The 23,884-nt window shown below is 37.5% G+C and overlaps 1 protein-coding gene and 1 long non-coding RNA gene across 8 annotated transcripts in view; one reads left to right on the forward strand and one right to left on the reverse strand.

Moving 5' to 3' along the window:
* The first annotated feature begins 1,239 nt into the window (after positions 1-1,239).
* Positions 1,240-23,884, forward strand: part of C4BPA (complement component 4 binding protein alpha) — a 42,680-nt gene continuing 20,035 nt past the window's right edge. For 2 of the 7 annotated variants that reach the window (XM_028530792.2, XM_036015892.1), the window contains exons 1-8: positions 3,122-3,140; positions 7,213-7,382; positions 8,230-8,415; positions 9,458-9,557; positions 12,901-12,986; positions 13,157-13,351; positions 19,131-19,313; positions 21,771-21,971. In XM_028530792.2, the coding sequence (XP_028386593.1) occupies positions 7,220-7,382; positions 8,230-8,415; positions 9,458-9,557; positions 12,901-12,986; positions 13,157-13,351; positions 19,131-19,313; positions 21,771-21,971 (1,114 nt within the window). In that variant the 5' untranslated portion in view covers positions 3,122-3,140; positions 7,213-7,219. Of the gene's footprint in view, positions 1,452-2,360; positions 2,419-3,025; positions 3,141-7,212; positions 7,383-8,229; positions 8,416-9,457; positions 9,558-12,900; positions 12,987-13,156; positions 13,352-19,130; positions 19,314-21,770; positions 21,972-23,884 lie in introns of those variants that run through there. The other 5 variants (XM_036015891.1, XM_036015890.1, XM_036015889.1 and 2 more) reach the window with 5 other exon arrangements.
* On the reverse strand, positions 15,260-17,093 carry LOC118498251. The gene is made up of 2 exons (XR_004900777.1): positions 17,034-17,093; positions 15,260-15,447 (listed from the first exon to the last, which is right to left on the reverse strand). It is a non-coding gene; the product is annotated as an uncharacterized LOC118498251 (long non-coding RNA).

The following is a 23,884-nucleotide window of genomic DNA, read 5'->3' on the forward strand; positions in this document are numbered from 1 at the left end:
AACTTGAGGTGGAGAGAAGCTAATGTAGAATGATTTTTTTTTAGTACTTTACTACTTTAGGAGGCAAGGTCATCTGCTGAGAGTTAGGCAATTTAGTGACCTAGAGAGAAAAATTTAAACCAGTCACTGTGGAAAGTAAAGAACTCCAATAGATTGGAAAATAGTATTTTGAATAGTAACTTTAAGGTGGTATTTTCTCTAACTTAGCTCTCAAAACTGTGCAATCTGTACTCTCCCTTCAGGCTCATTCTCTTCAGATCAGTAAATCAATCTCACCTTTGTGACATGGCCCATATTCTTTCTTACTCTAATATCTTTCTCATTTTCATCTGATAATTTCTACTTTTCATTCAAAGCTCAGCCCAGATGTCTTATCTTCTGTCAAAACTCCTGCTATGGCTCTGGCTGGTGTGGCTTAGTAGATTGAGTGCCGGCCTGTGAACTAAAAGTCTGTCAGTTTGATTCCTGGCCAAGGCGTATGCCTGGGTTGCGGACCAGGTCCCTGGTTGGAGGCATGCGAGAGGCAACTGATTGATGTTTCTTTCCCTCTCTCTCTTCCTCCCTTCCTCTCTTTCTGAAAATAAATAAATAAATAAAATCTTAAAAAGGAAAAAGGAAAGTTGTCAGGATAATGTCAGGGTTTGGGATCCTTCCTGGATCTACGTGATAACAATCATGCCTGGCTGTTCATTGCATTCTTCTGAGAAGCACTCAATGGCACAATAACTTCTGGAGGTCATTTAGTGCCCAGCATTTAGGAGTAGTAGGGGTGATAAGTAGTTAACATTCACTGAGTACTAGTGTTGCTGCAGGCAACTTGACACATATTAAGAACTCAGGAAATGTATTAAATCCCCCACCTTTTGTACTTTCTTGGAAACCAGCATAGGAGCATAGGGCAAAGTCAACCATAGGTCACTGAGCCCCAGGAAAGCCTGCTGTACCTAGCATCATGGAAAGTGGATTATATCTGTGAACCTAGTCTGAACCCCGCTAGTCAAGGTTTCCAGGTTAGCTTGATTACATCTTTTATAACCTCTTGTGTTTATGAAAAGAAAAAGAATTCTGGCATCAAATTCACATTACATTTTCATTTAGGGGAAATGGTTGGCAAGGAGAAATAAATGATTGCAACATATTATCAAGAATGAGGGCTAGTGAAGAGGAAAGAGATTAGGTAAACACTGGTGCTGTATTTCTGTTGTTAATCATTCACGGGGCCAGTTGAACCTGCTCATCCATTTTTATTAAGCCCTCTCTGATCAGCCAACCACATGGCTGGAATTCTGGGACTTTTTGGTGGAGAAATTTCTAGCAAACTTCAGGGTTTTCTGGTAAACTCTTATCTGGGGAGGAACTAGGACTATTAGAGATCAAGGAAGTTTTCTTCCTTGAGAGACTATCCAAGGCACTGTGATAGAATCATCTACTTCTTCTTCAGCTACCTGCAGGTCAGTGGATTACTTAGGGTATCTTGGGAGAAAGGCTGGTGGTTTGGCCCTTTGAGGAGTGCACGATTGGAAGGGTAAGACAAACACTTGGGGGTATTTTCAGCAGCAATATTTTCAGGAGCAGTATATTAGTGTGTAACATGACTTGAAGAGTAAGTTTAACCTCACTAAGCCTCAATTTTTAATTATAAATGGGGGAATAATAATATATACTCATAAAGTAAACTGAAATAGAAAAGAAGACATTGTTCTTGTTTGTAAAAGTCAAGTGTGTTGGTTTGTTGCTTTTTACTATCTATCAATGTAGGAAAGTTGAGGCAGGAAGTAAGCCAGACTTCCCAAAGGGGGTCAAAGGAGTCCTGGTTTTCATAGTCTACATTCTGAAAATTGGTGCAATTTCCCTTGGAAGTTTTATTAACTCTACTATATCTCCTTTACCATGGGCAGTAAAAACCTTTATATTTGATAATAAGGAGGATATTGTTCAGTCTCTAGCTAGTTTTGAAGTTAGAGGTCTTAGTCTTCCTTAACTTCTTTCTCTCCCTTGCTCTTTGAATATGGCAACGTTGGTTATCATTTCTTCTAGAAATGCTCTTTTTGGTTGGGCAGGACATAGTACTATCCTGGACTTCATTTTAATTATTTTTTTAAAGATTTTATTTTTTTATTTTAGAGAGAGGGAAGGGAGGGAAAAAGAGAGGGAGAGAAACATCAATGTGCAGTTGCCTCTCATGTGCCCCTTGTTGGGGACCTGGCCTGCAACCCAGACATGTGCCCTGACTGGGAATCAAACCGGTGACCCTTTGGTTCTCAGGCTGGCACTCAATCCATTGAGCCATACCGGCCAGGGTTCATTTTAATTCTTAAGCTGCTTTTCTTTTTGTTGACTCCTGTCTTGTCTCTACCTAGAGTGATACGAGGAGAATAAAAAGTAGGAGTATCCAGGATAAAAAGAAGCATCAAGAAGGTTTGTATTAAGTGTAGAGATACATTTGAATATAATATAAATACAGGAAGGTGGAGCTGATAGATAAGACATTCTAGGATGGGAGGGAAAGTGTGGAAGCAAGTTTTTTCTGGAGTCTGAAAGTGGTACAGTTGAGAATGCAGGTGTAAGCAAGGAGACACTCCACTTGAGACTGGAGAAAATATTATCCCAAATTTTAAAAGGAGTTGTTTAGATAAAACACACTAACTTAAAAGAGTAATCTCTAATGAAAGAAGAAATTTGGGGGATGACAATTTTCCCAGTGCCTCTCAAATTTTACTGCACTGACCAGTGCTGACTATGGCTCTTGAGTTGGTTTGATTTCCATAAGAGTTTAAGAGGTGATGATATCACTGAAATCTGGGGGCATATGCTAGGGAAGTCATAGCTTTTCCATGGGCAGTTTCAGAATTGTAGACTTTTGAGGGCATAAAAAGTGATCTAAGTTTAATGTCATTGTTTTAGTGATGAGGAACTGAGATCCAAGAAGCTGAGGTAGCTTCTATAAGATCACAGACTTAGGGATGGTATTGCTGGGACTCAGACCCAGGTCTTCTCAGCTTCTAAGTCCTAGCCTCCCTCTCCACACTCTGGGGCCTCCGGGGTTCTGTGCAGGTTCTGCTGTGGGACCACAAGGAGTAGGCTGGTGAACCACAAATGTTGCACCTGGTCAACAGAGCTACCACACATCCTGAGAGCTAGTAAGGGAAGTCAGATCACTGTATCGCTTCAAAATTTACAAAGCACTTCACACACATTATTTCATTTGGTCCTCAGGAAGGCAGTTAGTTATTCTTAAGAGGAAACTAAATTGAGTTTCGTTTATTTCACATTTATTGGATAACTATTTTTTCCACATACAATAATAGCAGGTTGGGGCTAGAAAGTTGAATGAATAACTTCTTTGTTTTCAAGACCTTACAATCTACTTCAAGAGGCAAAGGTGAATATAATACAATGTGATGCTATCATTAAGGTATCAGAAATACACTAGGGGAACATAAAAGAAACGTATAATTCTTGGTGGTGTTGGGAAATTCTTCATCAAGGAGGGGACATATGATCTCGAGGCTGGAGGTAAGAGCATTCATGCACAAGAGGCATTCTATGCAAATAGCTGAAGTTGTTTAAAATAATTCCAATATATGTTTTAGAAAAGGTAAGCACTTTCATTAAGTTGAAGCACAATGGTTTAAGTGAGCAGAAGCAGAGGGAGAGGTATGGGGACTTAAGGAATTGGGAACCATGAGAGTTTTTAAGTAAGTAGACTTTTAGGATTATAACCACACCAATATGGAAGCTAGGTACAAATGTTTGGAGGCTTTCATGGTGGTCTAGGGTAAAGTGAAGGAAATGATGAGAACCTAAGCCTGGACTATGGAAGTGTAGTGTAGAAGAGAGTGAGAGATTCTACTGCTGCTGTGGCCAACGTGATAGGACCAGGCCACCCTGAATATGACAAGGGGCCAAGAGCAAGGAAGCTAGGGTGACTCAGGTTTCTGGTCAGGGAGGCTGTGTGGAGATTATTACTTCAGCTGAAGCAGAAAGCACAGAGGTCACGTAGCTTTCAAAGGAAGATAGTACATTTAGTTTGGAATCTGTTGGATTCAAGGTGCCTGAGAGGTAAAAATAAAACAGTGGGAAATACTGATCTGAACCTTGAAAAATATAACTTAAAAATGTTTTTTTGCTTGCTTCAGTACGAAATCTAAGAAGTGGTTGCCAGGGCTAGGGATGGGAATGGGGATGGGAGAAATACAGAGAGGCTGGTAAAAATGTACAAATGTTGAGCTATGAGATGTGGGTTTGAGGACCTAATGTAGAACATGGTGACTACAGTTGATAATACTGTATTGTATAATTAACTTTGCTAGAGAGTAGAACTTAAATGTTCTGGCCAAAAAGGTCAAAGATAAATATGTGAGATGATGGATATGTTAATTAACTAGATAGTGGGGGATCCTTTTGCAGGTGCATCTGTATGTCAAATCACCAACATGTATACTTTAAATAACCTACAATTAGTCACTTACACCTCAATAATGTTGAAATTTAAAAAATCTAAGAATCAAAAAGTTTAGCTTACTTTTAGGATTGCAAGAGAAGAGGAAAGTGGTCATTTATTTCTGGATTTGCAAAAAACAAAAAACAAAAAAACAAACCCTGATAAATATACCTTTCAAAAACAAATGTTAATTTAAATATTATCACAGACAAAAAAAATTGTTGAAATAACCAGTTAGAATTATAGATTTTTCTAGGGTTAAAGGTTACTTTCAATTGGCAAAGCTAAATCTCTAAAGTCCAGGCACAACTCCTTCCTTAGAAAAAACGGACATTTGCAAGGTCTGTTTCATGATGCAGATACCTGCTCTTCTGCAGCTGCAGGAAACAGAAAAAATATCTCCTTCTCATATTGCTTTCTTTTGCCAACTTCTTCCAGGCTCAGCACTTGAGTTCCACTAGTTAGCAACAAGAATAAAGGGGGCAGGCCTGAATGGTTCAACTTTTACATGGGAGGGAATAGGACAAGGATAAGATTTTTATGAACAGTTGAGTTTATGGAGCACATAAGGTTTTGTGTCTGCAGGAGACAGTTGGGCCCAGAGGTCTGAGTGATTCATGGATGGTGATTGAAGTCATGGGAGCCAATGAGTCCCTCCCAGGAAGACAGTTAAGGGTGAGGAAAGAAGCAGCCCAGGCCACTGAGTGTGGCTGTAGGTGCCACTATTACCAAGAGCCACAGTGAAAACCCATCCAAGGGCTGGCCCAAGTCCAGTGGGCTTTCCTCTGCCCTGGGGCTTAAAATCCCAGATGATACAGTCATCTGTTGTTATAATTTTACATCATTATTATAATGATGTTTTGACTTCTAGGAGTTCTGGTCCTGTTAGAGTCACACTGCAACACCAATTCTGTCACTGTCTTTCCTAATATTCCTTCCGAATATTTATTACGTGCTGTCCAGGCAATAAGCCAAGCCCCTTCTCAGCAATTCTGCAAGACATGTATAGTTATTCTTATTTTATAAAATAGGAAACTGAAGCTTAGAGGAGTTTAGAGCACTAAGTATCTTGACCAGGGACACACAGTTCTCATGTGGTGAACCAGGATACACCCCATATGACCTGGGTCTAACTCCAGAGTCTGTGCCCCAGGGCCTGGCCACATACTATTCTCCTGGGTCTATGGCTTTGGTGTGAGGCTGATGATGGAAATCCCACCTCACAGTGTAGGGTTTGGATGTGAGGCTGCCTTTTACCTCCTGTCATAACCTGAGCGGGGAGGAGCACTAGTTTTTGTTTATTCCTCTCCTCTTTGCTGTCCTCTGTTGACTGGTTGATTCCACGATGACTTCAGGTTACAGATGGGGAAGAGCCTCCATTTATAAGTGTTCCTCCCTCCTCACTGATAAAATAGATCCCCAATCCATTCAATACAAATTCTGTAAACACACTTTTGGTAAAAATATCACCTGATAAATTGTTCATTAGGTTGAATTTAATGGCTCCATCAGAAATGAATTTTGGAAAAATAAAACTCTATGGGTCATTACTCAATGAGGCTGGGCCCCTCCATATAATGTGAAGGGCCACTGTAAACTTTTCCCCCTATAGTGTGGGATAGAAAGATCTTTAAGGGAAATATTGAGGCGACACCCTTCATCTAAATGGACATGTACTTGATATAAATTATGGACACATGGGAGTGTAGACTCATCTGGATCTAACAGAGGTATCAGAATAAGAGATAAAACCCAACAGTTCATTTGGAGTGAACTTCATATATTCCTTTAAAGACAAGGACTATTTCTAATGTAAATTTGTATATTGTTTTTTCCCCCAAGGGAAAGAAAGTAGTGGTGAAGACAAAAATATCCTTCATGACTTTGCTTTAAACAAATTTTTAAATAATCTCATTAAATAAAGAAAGTACATTGTATATCTCTAGATATATACATATGTAGATCTATATGTCTCTAGATATAGAATCATTTTTTTCAAAGCCGCAAATTGCTTAACAGTTTATTGTCTTAGTTGACAGTTGTCATAAGAAACTCCCAAAACTATATATAGTGATCCAACTCCTTTTCTCTATCTCATTGTTTTTCTGCTTTTTTTTGTCTTGTTTTACATTGTTCCCACTTCTCTAAATTGTCTGCCACTTCCTTGGTCAGATCATCTCTGTGGCTTACCTGAGCTTCTTAATCAATCTCCCTGTTTCTTCTCTTTGTTCAGTTTCTCATGTACACATAAGACAGTGATCTTCTTAAAGCACAATGATGTGTCATTCCTTAGCTTTAAAGCAAACAAACCACAAACAAAATTCCAAGCAAAAAATAATGTCTCTTTATTCCCCAAAGAGTAGTGTCCATAAATTCATAAACTTGATTCAGACACAACTATAAGCTGGCCTGTCCATGGCAATCATCTCCCCATCTCAGATGCTATTTTCTAGCCACATTGAAATATTGTCTACTGTTCCCCAGTTTGCCCTGCATCCAGTCTCTAACTTTTAAAGCACACTTAACTCAGATACAGCCACCTCCTATCTCTCCACTTGGAATTAATCTGTCTTTTTAGTAGAGCTCTACCACCTCCCCTTCCACTCCAGAAGCTAACACTCACTGCCTTGTGTAGTAACATTTGTGTATGTGTTTTTTTCTTCTAATATAGACTGTATTTTTCTTGAGGACATGGATCCCGTAGCATTTAGCTTAGTGCTTTATGAAAAGTAGGAATTCAATGACTTTATTAAATTGAGTTTTTTCAGCAGAAAAATGTTGGAGAAACCTCAGGTCATGAACCCTTCGAGACCTCCAAATACAACCCTTGATAGAAAGGGGAAAAGTACAGCCTGGCCCTTCTCTAGGCTGTGGATAGTCTTTGACTCAACTCTGTTCCAAATGACCTTGGTGGCTGCTCTACTGGCTAGTGTTCTTGGTGAGTAATAAACAAGTTTAGATGGCAATAAACATTCAAGTTCATCCACTTGTCTACTTTTAAGACTGACAAAGAGATAGATACTTAAGGTTTTTTTTGCAGAAATCCATCTTCAGCAACCAAGGGTTTATTTGACCAGGATTTTGGATTTATTTGAAATTTGGAATTTAAGGGGATTTGGAGTTACTTGAAATTTAGGGGAATTTGCTTTACCCATGAAAGAGGCAATTTTCTTTCTAGACACTTCTCACTAGATTTCTTCTCCAGTAATTTCCCAATCTATCTGCCAGCCATGACATGTGAGAAAAATTTACATTAGCTATCAGCCTGACTGAACAATTCTCACTGCCACTGGGTTTACCCAGAATGGAGAGGGAAAACAGGATTAAGATTTTTATAATCTTAAAAATCTTAAGGGTTTCATATTTCTCCCTTTGTATCATTCAAAATCCAAAAGGTACAAAAAGTACAAATTAAAAATGATATGTCTCTGTTGAGGGAAATTGTAGGGACTTTTGACCTTGTACAAATGCATCTGAGTCAACAGATATGGAAAATCTGACAGGCTGATGAAATCATGTCAGCCATTCTTTTAAAATAAATCATCTCATATATAATAGAGAAAGGATGAAAAATTCTGCCTTTTGTCATCATTTATCAGCAAACATGTATTACTAATCAGTCACTGAATTCACTGAACTATAGAGATATAATAATAGGAATTATTATTTTTCTTGATTAGAGGAGAAAAGAATGGTTCCTTCTCCAAACATCCTACTACTGAAAACACTAAGATGCTGCAACGCAAGCCATAACTTTTGGTGCTCTTTGTCATTTTGGTATCCAGGTGATTGTGGTCCCCCACCCCATTTACAGTTTGCTTTTCCCGAAAATGAGTTGAATGAAACAAACTACAAATATGGAACTGCTCTGAAATACAACTGCCGCCCAGGATACACTAGGACCAGTTCAAGAAATACTTATCTTATCTGTGACAAAAAAGGCAAATGGGAATACTATTATTTCTGTGTCAGTAAGTATGATCATTTATTTTTCTTATTTGTGCCTTTTACTTTTTTGTTAAGTTGTCTCAGGAGCAAAGCTTTCTGAATACAAGTGAAAACTTTTGGTCCCTAGGAGATCACCCAGTTTGTCAGTGACTGATTTCAATATAACTGTGTGCCACTTTTGGGAAAACATAAATAAGCCTACAAACAAATAAGTAAAACAGAAAAATTAGGAGCTACCTAGTGGCATTGGAGAAATTGACTTTTGTAAGTCTATTTTTTACAATGTTAATTCAATAAACAATTCTTGCAAAAGTTAACTACAAATTCAATTTTAATATATTAAAACCAGATTCACTCTTTACAAAATTATAAAAAGTTAAGTGGCTAGAAATTGGTAATATGGTTTCCAAAGAAACTTTACCCAGAATATCTGCTGTGCTTGGAAGAAGATCCTGTGATTTTCTCACATGAGAATATTTTCTGTGATTTTTCTCCCATAATGAGGGCGTGCAATCTCTACTTTTTCGGTTGTTCCTTTTCTGACCAAGGACATGCATTTGTGAGTGGTCTAAGTGCAAAGTCTGTGCCGCTGACATGGAATGCAGCAGAGCTCCTTGCTCAGCGTGGTGGACCCTTGACCAGAGGCTCCACCACCATCGTGATTTAACTGACCATTTTCTCTATTTGGTAAAATATACCAGAAAAAAGATGAGATCAATTAAAAATTTTTCTTCCAAAGTAAAAATTCAGCAAGTCTGGATCAGGAATAAGTTCCTGATCTTTCTTTCTGGTCTTTCCAGAAGCAGAGATCAAAGCTAATCAGTCTCCTTTTCTTTTTCCTTTTTTTTAAAGTATGTTTTATTGATTATGCTTATATTTTTCCCAATTTTTTCTCCCCTTAATACCCCCTCCACCCTGCACCCCCCAGTTCTCCAGCCTTCCCCCCTCCCTTAGTTCATGTTCATGGGTGGTACATATAAGTTCTTTGGCCTCTCTGTTTCCTTTTCTAATGTCATATCTGTGAGTACCTGAAATCACTCATCCTCATTTTAACTTTTCTCACAGAGAAAGTGTGCAACAACCCAGGAGAATTACGTAATGGGCGAGTGATCATTAAGACAGATTACTCTTTTGGATCACGTATAGAATTCGACTGTTTAGAAGGGTGAGTGCGAGGCCATCTAGAAACAACACTTTAAAAAACCTTTAGCACCCTGGCTGGCGTAGCTCAGTGGATTGAGCATGGGCTGCGAACCAGGCGTCGCAGGTTTGATTCCCAGTCAGGGCACATGCCTGGGTTGCAGGCCATGGCCCCCAGCAACCGCACATTGATGTGTCTGTCTGTCTGTCTGTCTGTCTCTCCCCGCCTTCCCTCTCTAAAAATAAATAAAATCTTAAAAAAAACCCTTTAGCTAAGGTGTTTATATATTTCAGAAATAAAACTGATGCAAAAGGTATACGTGGAATCCTTGCTTTCACTCTCTCACCATCCACCCCATTCATACCTTGTCCTTAAATGGGGATCTACTTTTATTAGTTTTTTAATGCGTCTTTCTAGTGTTTCATTTTACAAATACAAATACAATACATTTTTATTTTGCACCTTTTCAATCACAAAGGTAATTTTAAAATCTTGCTTTATTTTTTCTTATGAATATATACAGGAGATATTTCCATGTTTGTGTATAAAGAAGCTCCCCATTAATTTCCTTTTTCAACGGCATTAAATTTTATTGTGGGAAATGTCATGAATTAGTAATCTCTGGTTGATCCATGGATGTCTTTAGTCCTTTACTATTCTGAACAGTGCTCTGAGGAATTACCTTGCCATATATCATTTTGTAAATATGTAGTTATATCTGTAGGGTAAATTCCCAGAGTGGGATTTCTGAGTCAAAGAATACATATATTTTAAAATTTGAAAGGTATTGCAAATTGTTCTCCCTTGGGGTCACATGGTTTTGCAGAGTATGCACATGCCTATTTCTCTATAAACTTTCCGATCAAGTGTGGTGTCAAACTTTGGAAAACTTGTCAATTTTTAAACATTTTCCAATTTAAGAGGTAAAAATAAAATCTCACTATAGGTTCAATGAATATTTTTCTTACTATGAGTGGTGTTGAGCATTTATATGTTTAAGAGATGTCTGTGTTTATTAGTAAACTATTGGGTATGTTCTTTGCCTACTTTTTTCTCTTGACTTAACTTTTTATTCTTAATTCCTAGGGTGCGCGGCGCACAAACACACACACACACACAGCATGGGGAAAAATAGGTTTACAGTTGTAAGTTTGTGAAACCAGAGTTTATTCTTATATTATTAATTATTAATTATTATATTATTTTCCATACAGGCAACTGTAAACCTACTTTTCCTATCATATACACACATGAACCTATGTATATTAGGGTTTAGACCTTGCTTCTAATATGAACTACAAGTTTTCTTCAAAGTATACCAATGCCATTGTTTTGCCTATATATTCATATACTCATTTCATAGTCATCTACTTATTGAGGCCTTATATGTTTTAATAGCCAGTATGGGTAGTCCTACTTATTATTGTTTTCTTTCAGAATATTTCTAACAGTACTTGTTTCCTTATGGTGAAAATATATTGAGCTATGCATTCATGATTAATTCATTTTCTATATGAGTTCTATAGTTTCATAAAAGTTTTCTTAATTCAAAAAAACTTGTTCCTTGTTATGAGCAACAGTAAACTGATCTTGTATTCTCTCCTGTCTTCCCTATCATATTCTGTCTTGTTTACCAGTTAATTTATGTCATTTTTATTATTTTAGCATTTATATTTAACATTAATGTTAAATATTCAAATATGCCTATAGCTTGATTTCAGTCCCAACTCCTGCAGATGAGGCAATGAGGGAGTTTGTTTTATTTTCCATTCTCTCCTTTATCTGCTATTATTTGTCAGTTATATTATTTCCACACTGTCAGAGCATATAATATTTACATTTCATTCAGTCACCCTACCTTTGTCTTTGTTCCAGATCTATATTTTTAGTGCTTAATGCCAGATGTTTTCACTTTTGCCTGAAATGTCTCGTGTCATCATGTGGTTAGCTACAGTTTGTCGTCCAGTGATCTCCTAAAAGAAAAGCTTCAAATGAAAATTGTTAATTGAGTTCTTACAGGTTCAATATTATCTGAGGCCTTGATACTTACAGGATAACATGACCAGATATAAAGTTCTTGACTCGTAATTTCTTTTCTTGACTATCTTCTAAATATTGCTGCATATCCTTTTTAGTGGGTGTTAGTAGAGAACTCGGATGCCTACCTGGATTTCTTATTCTTGTGTGTGACTTGGTCTTTAGCTGTCCAAAGATATTGTTATTCTTTATCTTTGAAATTTAATAATCCTACTCTTAGTTGTTTTGATACAAGCCATTTTGTTTAATTTTTGTTGCTATGTGATACATAATTTTTTAGATTAAAGTGTTATTCTACTTTTGTAACATTTATTTGAAACGCATTTGAAGTAGCTGTTTTTGTGTGTGTTTCTTCACATTCTCCAATTAAGTATAAATTGATCCTCCTTTGCTTGTCATCTGTACCTCACATTTTTCTCTAATCTTTTTTTGTTATATTCATCTTATTTTTTTTATTTTCTCATGTTTACCCTATTTTCCTTATTGTGAATATCTGCTAAAAAGGAAAGTGAGACGATTCAGCACTGTGGTGCTGTTGGCACACTGATGTGTTCCTGTTGGAATAACCAAAAACAGTGCTTTTCACTGGTTTTCCACGCTAGGATAGAAAAAATGCATTTTAGAGAAATTTCAAAATAAAGACATATTTAATTGTCACTGTATTCTGTCTTAGTAAAAGATTTTCTTTTAATGATTTTCTAAAAATGATTTGTTTTCTATAAATTATCATTAAATAAACTCGAGGGACTCAAATTGTTGAAGGTAGCATTTATGTTAGTGTTCAGTCATACTGTAGGTTATTCTTTAATGACATTACACTTTGAAAACATGGTAACAATCATTTTTGTTTCCTGTTACCATAACGCATAAGGTCAGAAAGCTTAGAAATTGTCAAGAGTATAAATATGTGGATCGTGGACAGGGAATTAATGGTGTATGGGTCAGGGCAAGCCTCTGGAAATCTAAAGGCAACTGTAAACCAGGGAAGTTTGAAGCCAGTTATCTAGCTGGTACTCTCATCCAAACTGCATAACATACTCAAATGAGTTTTCTTAAATACCATATTGTCTTGCTTGAACTCTGGATGAACTCCATGCCTGACATTTAGTAGATGCTTAATAAGCAGAATAAAAGAACAAACGAACACACACATCTCACTGAAGTGGTGAAATTTTACTAAGTGGAGTGCTCAATGGGCAGTGTTATCTGAGAAAACATTATTTCTTCACTTTTAGTGCTGAGTCACAATTCTATTTGATGAGAAGTTTTTATGTCGTTTAATTTAGGGTAGGAACAATTCCATTAAAATCTCTGATCCTATTTTATTCAGATATATCTTAATGGGCCCAACCACTAGTCATTGTGAGCTCCAAGATAAAACAGTTGGCTGGAGTAATTCTTTCCCGGAATGTGTAAGTAAGTAAAGACTTTCTCTGATTTGACTATAAACTTATACTATGTTAGGTAATAAAACTCCTGTGCATATTTGCTACTTTTTGTATGCTACATTAGAATTTGCATCACGAATGTGAGATTTGGCAGATGCCTTCCCTGATTATTTTTTCCTCTTTACTTAATCATCCCAGTTGCCAAATGTGAGTCCCCTCCAGACATCAGCAATGGGAAGTACAATGGTGGAAGTGAAGATGTCTATACATATGGCTCTTCTGTCACCTACAGCTGTGACCCCAGCTTCTCAATGTTAGGTGAAGCTTCCATTTCCTGCACAGTGGTGAATAAAACAGAAGGTGTCTGGAGCCCCAGCCCTCCTACTTGTGAAAGTAAGTTGAAGTTGAATTGTTGGATTCTCCTTTGAATTTTTCTCTTTTGTTTAAAGGAGCAAGGAAAGTAAATTTATTGGGGTAAATAAAATGATTCAAAAGCAAACTACTTATTGCAATAATGAAAGTCATTTATTTGGTCCACTGATGCTGATGCATGCTGTACCATTACAATATAGTAACAAAGAGTGCCAATATCTCATTGGCTTTGCGAAGAAGTTGGTTCTCATGTACACCAAGTGTACTTCAAGTCCAGGAGACTCTAGATGTTAGTTTAGCAACCACCTCAGCATTCTAGGTTGACTCTTGTGGTACCTCCACATCAAAAAGCACTTTCACAATGTCATCAGTAGAAGAGAGAAAAACAAATTGTGCTCTGGCTATTAAGAACTTTGGCCTGGAAATAACCGCATACCACTTTACATTGCAGCCTTTAGCCTAAAACTAGTACTGTGTAAACCCTATCAACCCTAAGGAAATTTGGAAATGTCATCTTTTGTCTGTTCAGGAATCCAAGCTGGATTTTGGTTAGTACATGTAATGTCAACCACTTATGTGTACAGGGTAAGCTAAACCTATTAACCACCAGAAGGTTATCAGGACCAAGTAAGCAGTAATTGAGGCAAAAGATATATTGTGGTTTTGCTAGTTTGCTAATCCTCCTTTGCCACTCAGTGCCTACATAGTATCACTTGTTATTCTGATTCCCTGTAAGACACAATCAAATCAGGGAATGAAAGTGTGATATTGCAAACAGTTCAATGTGTGGAGTCTAGACTATAGCAGGTGAGAATGACAAATACTGAGGCTGGAAAGTTAGTAGGGTCAGGTTATAAAGGACCTCATGTGTTTCTCTCAGGAGTTCAGGATGAAGGTGATGGGAAGGCAGTAAAAGACTTTAACCAGGGGATTTAACCTGTTGCATTTTATTTTATTTTTTAAATATTTTGTTGATTGTGCTATTACAGTTGTCCTGATTTTTCTGGCTTTGTCCCCTCTACCCAGCACCCTCCACTCCCTCAGGCAATTCCCCTACCATTATTCATGTCCATGGGTCATGCATATACATTCTTTGGCTACTCCATTTCCTATACTGTACATTACATCCCCGTGGCTGTTCTGTAACTACCTATTTGTACTTCTTAATCCCCTCACCTCTTCACTCATTCTCTCCTACTCCCCTCCCATTTGGCAACCATCAAAACGTTCTCAGTATCCATGATTCTCTGTTCTTGTTTGTTTATTTTGTTTTTTAGATTCAATTCTTAGTGTGTATGTGTGTGTATGTATAAATATATATAAACTGTGAACAATAAAATGATTATATATATGTAGATACACACACATGCATATGTAGCCATTTTATTATTCATAGTTTTGATCATATTCTTTTTCTTAAATAACTCCCTTTAACATTTCATATAATAATCATTTGGTGATGATTAACTCCTTTAATTTTTTCTTATCTGGGAAGCTCTTTATCTGCCCTTTGATTCTAAATCATAGCTTTGTTAGGTATAGCAATCTTGGCTGTAGGCCCCTGCTTTTCATGACTTTGAATATTTCTTGCCAATTGCTTCTAGCCTGCACAGTTTCTTTTGAGAATCAGCTGACAGTCTTCTGGGAACACCCCTGTAGGTAACTAATTTCTTTTCTCTGGCTGCTTTTAAGGTTCTCCCTTTATCTTTAACCTTTGGCGTTTTAATTATGATGTGTCTTGGAGTGGGTCTCTTTGCATTCATCTTGTTTGGGACTTTTTGTGCTTCTTGGACTTGCATGTCTATTTTCTTTACCAAATTAGGGAGATTTTCTCTCACTATTTTTTCAACTAGATTTCCAATTTCTTACCCTTTCTCTTCTCCTGCTGGCACATCCATGATGTGAATATTGGACCTCTTGATGTTGTCTCAGAGGCTGCTTATACTATCCTCATTTTTTAAAATTCTTTTTTCTTTTTGCTATTCTTATTGGTTGTTTTTTTGTTTCTTATGTTTCAAGTCCTTGATTTAATTCTTGGGTTCATCTGCTCTACTGTTGTTTTCCTATAAATTGTTCTTTATTTCAATTAGTGTATACTTCATTTCTGACTGGATCTTCTTTCTTTTTTTCTTGTATTGTTATGTAAGGCCTTTTATTTATTTTTTTGAGCTTTTATTTATTATTTTTTAAGTATTTTTATGGATTATGCTATTATAGTTTTCCCAATTTTTTTCCCCTTTATCCTCCCTCTACCCTGCCTCCCAACCCTCCAGCATCCTGCCCCACCTTAGTTTATGTCTGTGGGTTGTACATATATGTTCTTTGAGTACTCTGTTTCCTATACCAATTTTTATCTCTCCCCATATATTTTATGCCTACTAATTATGCTTCTTCTTCCCTGTACCTTTTCCCCCTATTCCTCCCTTCCCCTTCCCCACTGAACTCCCTCTGTGTGATGTCCATTTCTCTGATTCTGTTTGTGTTCTGGTTGTTTGCTTAGTTCTTGTTTTCATTGTTTTCCTTTTCTTTTAGGTTCATTTGTTGATATTTGTGAGTTTGTTGTCATTTTACTGCTTGTATTTTTTATCTTTTTTCTTAGGATGTTTCTAAACACCCCTTTAATGTTTCATATATTAAGGGCTTGGTGATGATGAACTCCTTTAACTTGACCTTATCTGGGAAGCACTTTATCTGCCCTTCCATTCTAAGTGAAAGCTTTGCATGATAGAGTAATCTTGGACATAGGTCCTTGCTTTTCATGACTTCAAATACTTCTTTCCAGCCCCTTCTTGCCTGTAAGGTTTCTTTTGAGAAATCAGCTGATAGCCTTATGGAAACTCCTTTGTAGGTAACTGTTCTTTTCTTTTGTTGCTCTTAGGATTTTCTCTTTGTCTTTAATCTTGGGTAACTTAATGATGTGTCTTAGTGTGTTCCTCTTTGAATCCAACTTCTTTGGGACTCTCTGAGCTCTCTCAAGTCTATTTCCTTCACCAGATTGGGGAAGTTTTCCTTCATTATTTGTTCAAATAAGTTTTTATTTTCTTGCTGCTGTTCTTCTCCTTCTGGCACCCCTATAATTTGGATATTGGCATGTTTCAGGTTGTCCCAGAGAGTCCTCAGCCTCTCTTCATTTTTTTTTTGATTCTTTTTTCTTTGTTCTGATCCAGTTGGATGCTTATTTCTTTCTTTTGTTCCAAATCATTGTTTTGAATCCTGGTTTCCTTCTTGTCACTGTTGGTTTCCTAAGTATTTTGCTTTATTTCATTTTGGGTATCTTTCATTTGTTCTTTCATTTTTTGACCAAGCTTAATTAGTTCTGTGAGCATTTTGATTACCAGCACTTTAAATGCTCCATCAGATGGGTTGGTAATCTCCTCATTGCTTAGTTCTCTTTCTGAGATTTTGCTGTGTTCTTTCATTTGGGCCATATTTCTTTGTCTTGGTACAGATGTTAGGTTGTAAGGGGGTGGGGCCTTACTTATTCACCCAGGCAGGGCAACCTTCTTTGCTGTTCTGCAGTGCTGTTGGTCTGGCTTTTCTGGTTGATTTTTTCTTTAATTCCTTGGTCATTGGAGTTCCATGAAGTTTGATTTTCTGGTGATTTTGGTTATAGTGATTTTAGATGGGTTGTTACCTTCCTTTTGGTTGTGCAAGGAAGCAAAGTGTTTACTTATGCCTCCATCTTGGCTAGAACTCTCCTGACTGGATCTTATTTATGCTGTTGAGGTCCTCCCTAAGTTCCTTGAGCATCCTTATAACCAGTATTTTGAACTCTGCATCTGATTGCTTAACATCATTTTGTTTTGCTCTTTTTCTGGAGTTTCGATCTGTTCTTTCATTTGGGTCATGTTTCTTTGTCTCTTCATTTTGACAGTTTCCCTGCATCTGTTTCTATGTATTTGGTACATCTGCTTTGACCCTGAGTCTTGGTAGTGTGGCCTAATATAGTAGGTGTCCCATAGGGTCTAGTGGCACAGCATCCCCTAACACCCAAGCTGGTAATATGAGGTGCGCTCTTTGTGTGGGCTGAGTACACCTTCCTCTTAGAGTAGTTGAGCCTTGGTTGCTGTTGGCAGATCAATGGGAGGGATTTACCCAAGCCAGTCAGCTGTAAGGACTGACTTACCACCAACCTCTGCCCTCCGTGGAGGATCAGCTGTGTAGGTGCCTGGTGGTGGTGCTCCAATGTAGGTGCATGGTGGTAGGTGCATGGTGGTAGGTGCATGGTGGTAGCTGTCCACTGGGTGTGCTGGCCCTGGGATTTCCTGGGTGGTGCAGGCCATGATCAGCCCTTACCTGTGTTATCCCTGGGGCCACCTTTCCTGAGTTATAAGGCAATATGAAATGGCTGCTACTTGTGCTCGGCTTGGAGACTTCAGGTGAAGCCAAGCTATGAATCTAGGCTGCTAGTTCCGGGCCTGGAGCTCACTGAGGCCAACTGCTGTTTGTTTGAGAGGATTTAGGAAGCTATGAAGCACAAACTAAGATCAGCCATTTTTATGAAAAAGTAGCTTGGGAGGGCCTGTAATTTGGGTTGGGCAGAGTCTCCAGTGATCCCCAAGTGGGGTCAAACAGTAGTAGCCAGACTGATGGAGTCTCAGATATGGCCTGAGCTTGGTGGCTCCTTGGTGGGAGGGTTTAGAAAAGGAACAATGGCCTGTGCTTGCCTTGATTCCAGACAGTTCAGTTCCTCCCTCTATATCACTGGTGACTTTGAAGCTGCTACCCCAGTGCTGGAGCTCAGAGGGAGTGAGTCTGGGTAGGTGAGTCTGTGTGTGGATTCTTTAAGAGGAACTGCTTGGTGCTCCAGCAGTTTCTTCCATTGACTCAATACCCACTGGTTTTTGCAGCCAGAAATTGTGGGGACTTATCTTCCTAGCACTCAACCCTGGGCTGGGGGCTTGGTGTGGGCCTGGGACTCCTCACTCCCAAGATATTCCTTCTGAATTTTTATCCACTACAAGTGGGTGTGGGAGCAACCCATTCCTCATTTGTGCCCCTCCTACCAGTCTGGATGGATGTGGTTTCTTTAATTCTGTAGTTGTCAGACTTCCATTCAACTTGATTTCTGATGGTTCTGAGTGATGGTTGTTCTATATTTTAGTTGTAGTTTTGATGTGGTTGTGTGAAGAGGTCAGCCATGTCTGCCCATGCTGCCATCTTACATGTTGCGTTTTAGAAAGGTGACTGCCTGCAGAATGGCTGACAATTTGAAGTGAGACAAAATTTAACCCATCGGCACCATCTAGCCAAGGAGTGAAAATGGCTTCATTTGTAGGCAGGCAGTGGCCTGGAGAGAAGTTGAAGGATTGTGGAGGAAAAAAGGTGGCAGGACTTGACTGAATGCGATGGGTGGGGGCAGTTTGTTCTTTGCTTGTGAGGGTGCAGATCTCTGATGCTTTGGCTGCCTCATTGTCATGAATGTTATATAACTATCATTTGCCACTGACCTACCACCAAAATCATCCAGGAAAGTAGGTTATTATAAGGGAAAGGTTTGTGAACTTTGAGAAATGTGTTTCTTCTGGGTTATATATGACTGGTTTTTCTTGAGAAAAATGAGGAAGTTGGAATTACCCATAACCATCTGATAATAGAATCAATGTGATGGGACCTCATTTTACTGAGACTTATAAAAGTTGAAATTATATATATGCTTTTAAAAATGTTTTCCTTGTATGTAATTGATAGGTATTATGTCAGGCTTTTTGTTATTCGTGGAACTGGATTAACAGTAATAGTAATATCCTTATTGCTATTTCTCTTTATAATTCACTTGTATTTTTTTATGATTCTTTAGGGATCAGCTGTTCTAAGCCAGATGTTAAAAATGGAAAGATACTCGTTGGATTTGGACCCAACTATAAGTACAAAGACTCTATTTCATTTGGCTGCAATAAAGGTTTTATCCTCAAAGGCAGCAATTTAATCCATTGTGGAGCTGATAACAACTGGCATCCAACTCCTCCCATTTGTGAGATCAGTAAGTATGGACCATAAAGGAATTTCAATGTTTGGCATCTAATGATACCCAGGCCCTGGCCGGGTTGCTCAGTTGGTTAGAGCATTGTTCCAGTGCATCAAGGTTGTAGGTTCAATCCCTGATCAGGGCATATATAAGAATCAACCAATGAATGCATAAATAAATGTAACACAAATTCAATGTCTCTCTCTCTTTTTCTTTCTCACTCTCTCTAAAATCAATACATTAAATTTTTTTTTAAGATACCCACGGTATCTTTAAAATATTGGTGAGGGAATATTTGTATGCCTAAGCCCACTTGAATCACAGAAAAAAAATTAAATTTTGATAAATAATTTTCTTTATTTTTTTTCTTGTTGGAAAAAAGTCTGATTACAGTACACTATGCAAGATCATATAACATCATATAAGACTGTCCCATGCAGTTGTACAGGTTGTACACACTCCCTAGGGAGAAACAGTAACACAGCAGATGCTGTGGGTTAGTATATTTATTTCCAACAGTTTTCTTGCAGTTGATAGAAATTTTTTTGTTCTAAAAAACTATATTATGATAATTGTTTTGAAAGATAAATATCTTTCCTCAAAGTATCTTGAGGAAAAATGCCTTATTTTCTAGCTTGTATAAAACTATTGCATGAACTATGATTTTGACATTCTGAAATTATAAACTCATATGGATCATTAAAAATAACAAATATGATTTTACTTATATGCGACAACTCAAGAACAAAATAATTAAACAAACAAAATAGAAACAGGCTCATAGATACAGAGAACAGACTGATGGGTACTAGAGGGTATGGGGCTTGGACGGCTGAAGGGATTAAGTAGTACAAACTGGTAGTTACAGAATAGGCATACAAGTGTGAATTTCAGCATAGGGAATACAGTCAATAATATTGTATTAACTATATATGGGGCCAGGTGGGTACTTAAAATTTGGGCGGGACCACTTTGTCAAGTATATGATTGTCTAACCACTATGCTGCACACCTCAACCTAATACAGAATAATATTAAAAGTAAACTATAATTTAAAATAAAAATATTATAAATAGTAATAATGATAACTTGGCACTATTCTAGGTATATAACAAGAATTTATTCAATTAATCCTCCTAAGAATTGTGGGCACTATCATTGTACTCATTTTACTGATGAGAAATCTGTTTGTTGAGGTTAAGTGACTTCCCCAAGGTCATACAGCTAGAAATGGAAGGAAGCCATATATGCCTTGAACTCTCACTTTTATTCTTATTAAATGTCAAGAACCTTACCCTGGGAACTTCTGGAATAGTGGTGTAAACACTTCAGAAAACCTCTTTCCAATCTAATAAATGGTCATAATTAGCAAAGCCAACCATTTAAGATCTCTGGAGGTTAATCAAATGAATTAAAAGAAATTAATAAGCATTTATCTAACATATTCTATAGAGACTTGGAACAAACAGTGGGAGATATTACATTGGAGCCAGGGTATGTACCCAGTCCCCAACAGTCTTTTGGGATAACTATTTACAGTGGACTCATGCATGGCAATTCCCGTCTTCCCCAAATTGTTGGGGTGTAATAGTTATTTAGAATGGATTTGGCTTCCAGTGAACATCTTGTGATAGCATTTTTCAAAGCCCCAGGATTCAGGTGGCAGCAGCCAGACATTAGTGTCTGCTCCTCTCTCCTGACCTTCATTACATAGGGAGAATCCAAGTGGGGCATCTGGTGACAAATTCAGGTGCCATTTCCTGCCTTGCAGGAAAACTGTTCCAGTGGCTTTGGCAGCCAAATGCTATCTCCCATCATTGGACTGTGGAATATCTACACTTGGTGGTGGGCACAGCTGGGTGACAATACCAGTTCTTATCTCCCCCACCCTCCTTCTCACAGCCCCAACTTGGCAGATGTTTGTATTATATTCCCATATGATATAAATCAGTAGTATCGGGAAAGTGTAAAGATGACAAGACACAAGTCCAAGGCTCAAAACTTGCTTGGAGTTTGTTTGTCCTTGATTAGCCCTTTAGTGATAAAGTGCCTGATGTCATCTGGATGAGGGGAATAACTTGTTTATTTTTCCCAATCAGTCAGGAAATAAGAAAGATTTGTCTGGGACAAATCCCAGATGGGTTTTCCAGACACATCTATCTAGCAAGCCTAATTCAATTCAGAGATGAAACTTTCTGAAGTGCAATGAGGAGCAAGGAGAATTAACGTTTGCATAGTTGGTAGGACTCACAGAAACCATTTAATAATGTTTAGTAAGAACTTCTCTGGTGTTGTATACATGTCTATTTGAGCAATAGTGCCAAGTGTGTGTTTTCTGGTGTGGCTGATTCATTAGCCATGGCAGGCTAGGTAATCCCTGAAGGAACACATGGCTCCCTTTGATAGGACAGGCTCACTGATCATGTTGCATCCCTAGTAATGCTGTCCTTTTCCCTTGTTCTTTCATGAACAGATAGTTGTACTGACTTACCAGATATCCCACACTCTTCCTGGGAAATACATGGCTACCGCAGACCAACAAAAGGTGAAACATATGAAGTTGGAACTGTATTGAGGTACCGCTGTCATCCTGGCTATAAACCAGCTGGAAATAAGCCCACGACTGTGGCTTGTCAGAGAAATTTTAGCTGGACCCCATATACAGAATGTGAGGGTGAGTTTCTGTTTTTAAAATCTTTTAGTGTATTAAATGCCAACACATGATAAGATTTTCCACCTTAAATGAATATAATTATATTCCTTAAGATAAATTTATAATTATACTAATTCAGTAGAATGACTATTATTGTTGGAAGAGACCATAAAGGTTTTGAAGTTTGAGGTGCTGAGAAATTATAACCTTCCCTTATCCCAGGTTTAGAAGTCAAACATTATGCTGATTAAGTATTAGCTTCATTACTGATAATGGTAGATGAAGAATATAGTTTAACTTTGCCAGGGTCAGAGATCCATTAGCCCTTTTAATTATAATGTAGATTTTGGAGTGCTTGATGGATGGAAGTCTGTGAAAGCATCATGAACTCAACCAGCTGCAAGGTGACTTGTGCCTCCTGTCTCTTGAGCATGGGATTGTGGACTGAAAGAGCTGGGTTCTGGGACTGCAGGCTGACAGAGCTGGGTCCTGGCAGACAGACACTGCCACAGTATTCTTGCCTCAGTAGGATAGAAAGGAGACTCCAGTCTCATTAGTAGAAGATGTCCCTTTGTTTTCTGAGAGGAGTGAGGGGCAGAGACATGGGTGAAAGCAATTTTGTGAGCCTTACTGGAATTGACAAGAGAGGAAGAAAATGCTTCCTTCAACACATCTGTCAGAACCTTGCTGTTTTAGAGGTGAAGACACTGAGACCCAGAATACAGGAAACTTTATTCTATAGATTAGATTTGAAAAACATGAGAAATGTATAAAGAATGAATAGTTTAGGCCAACCTATTGAAAGATTATTAATTTCATATTAGGACTAATGGTTTAATTGCAATTATTCAGACTCATTTTGCGGAAATAGAATAAAAGATTTTAACAAAATTACTGAATTAAAAATATACTTAACAAAAATTATTGCCACCACTTAAATAACAAAGTATTGACTTATACAAGCCTTTGAGAATCTTCTTTAAAGAATAAGAAACAACAAAAGTTAAATTAATTAATATATTAAATATTACTGTATAAATGTTTATACATGTTTAAAAACTACTTTTAAATCATATATCTACTATAATCTTATCAGTTTAATTTTTAACAAATGATCACTTTAACCATTTAAAAAGCAAAAGTGCAATGGCATTTACCCAATTTGTCATAAAATCTGATTAAATATGACTTTGGATTCATGAATTGAATATTTAAAAGTATTTTCTACAATGTAAAGCATTACATAAATATTGTTACAATTTAGAAGTCATGTGAATGTTGGGTATTTTTATTATAATTCATAAACAAATGAGTGCTGGGAGTATTGGAGTAAAACTGCAAGACCACACTGTACTGCTGGTCAAGCTCCTGAAACACAGAATAGAGCATTTTATTTTCTTCTGATGTTTTCTCTTACTGCAAATACCATCTTGTTCTATCTGAAAGTATTTCTACTGACGAAAAATTTTATATCCCTATATCAGATCTTACTGCATTAAAAATGAAAGAATCTGAATAGTTATTTCTCTTAAATTTGGCATCAAAAAAGAAAAATCCTGGGCATAGCAATATTTAAATTTATTTCTATGCATTCACTGTCAGATAGATATAAACTTTTGAGAACATTCTTCTGTGATTGGGGAAGTATATGTTATTTGAAAGCTCAACAATGATGTGACCCTAATGAAGCCATAAGGAGATAAATGTTATTTGTCATTGCTCTTGAATAATTTTGAAAATTTACATTTTCATACAGGTTTAACCTAACATCTCATTTTGGAGACTCCTAATGAAATGATTTAGTTTGGGGGAAATGACTGGATTGGACTATAGCAAATCAGGGACAGGGAGCGAGGACACAAAGTGTCTTGCATACCCTTGTCTGTTTTCCCAACTTCTCTTCTGTGGTGAGCTCTTCCAATGGTGGAAGAGAT

This window comes from Phyllostomus discolor, chromosome 14 (assembly GCF_004126475.2).
Source record: "Phyllostomus discolor isolate MPI-MPIP mPhyDis1 chromosome 14, mPhyDis1.pri.v3, whole genome shotgun sequence".
NCBI classification, from domain to species: Eukaryota; Metazoa; Chordata; class Mammalia; order Chiroptera; family Phyllostomidae; genus Phyllostomus; species Phyllostomus discolor.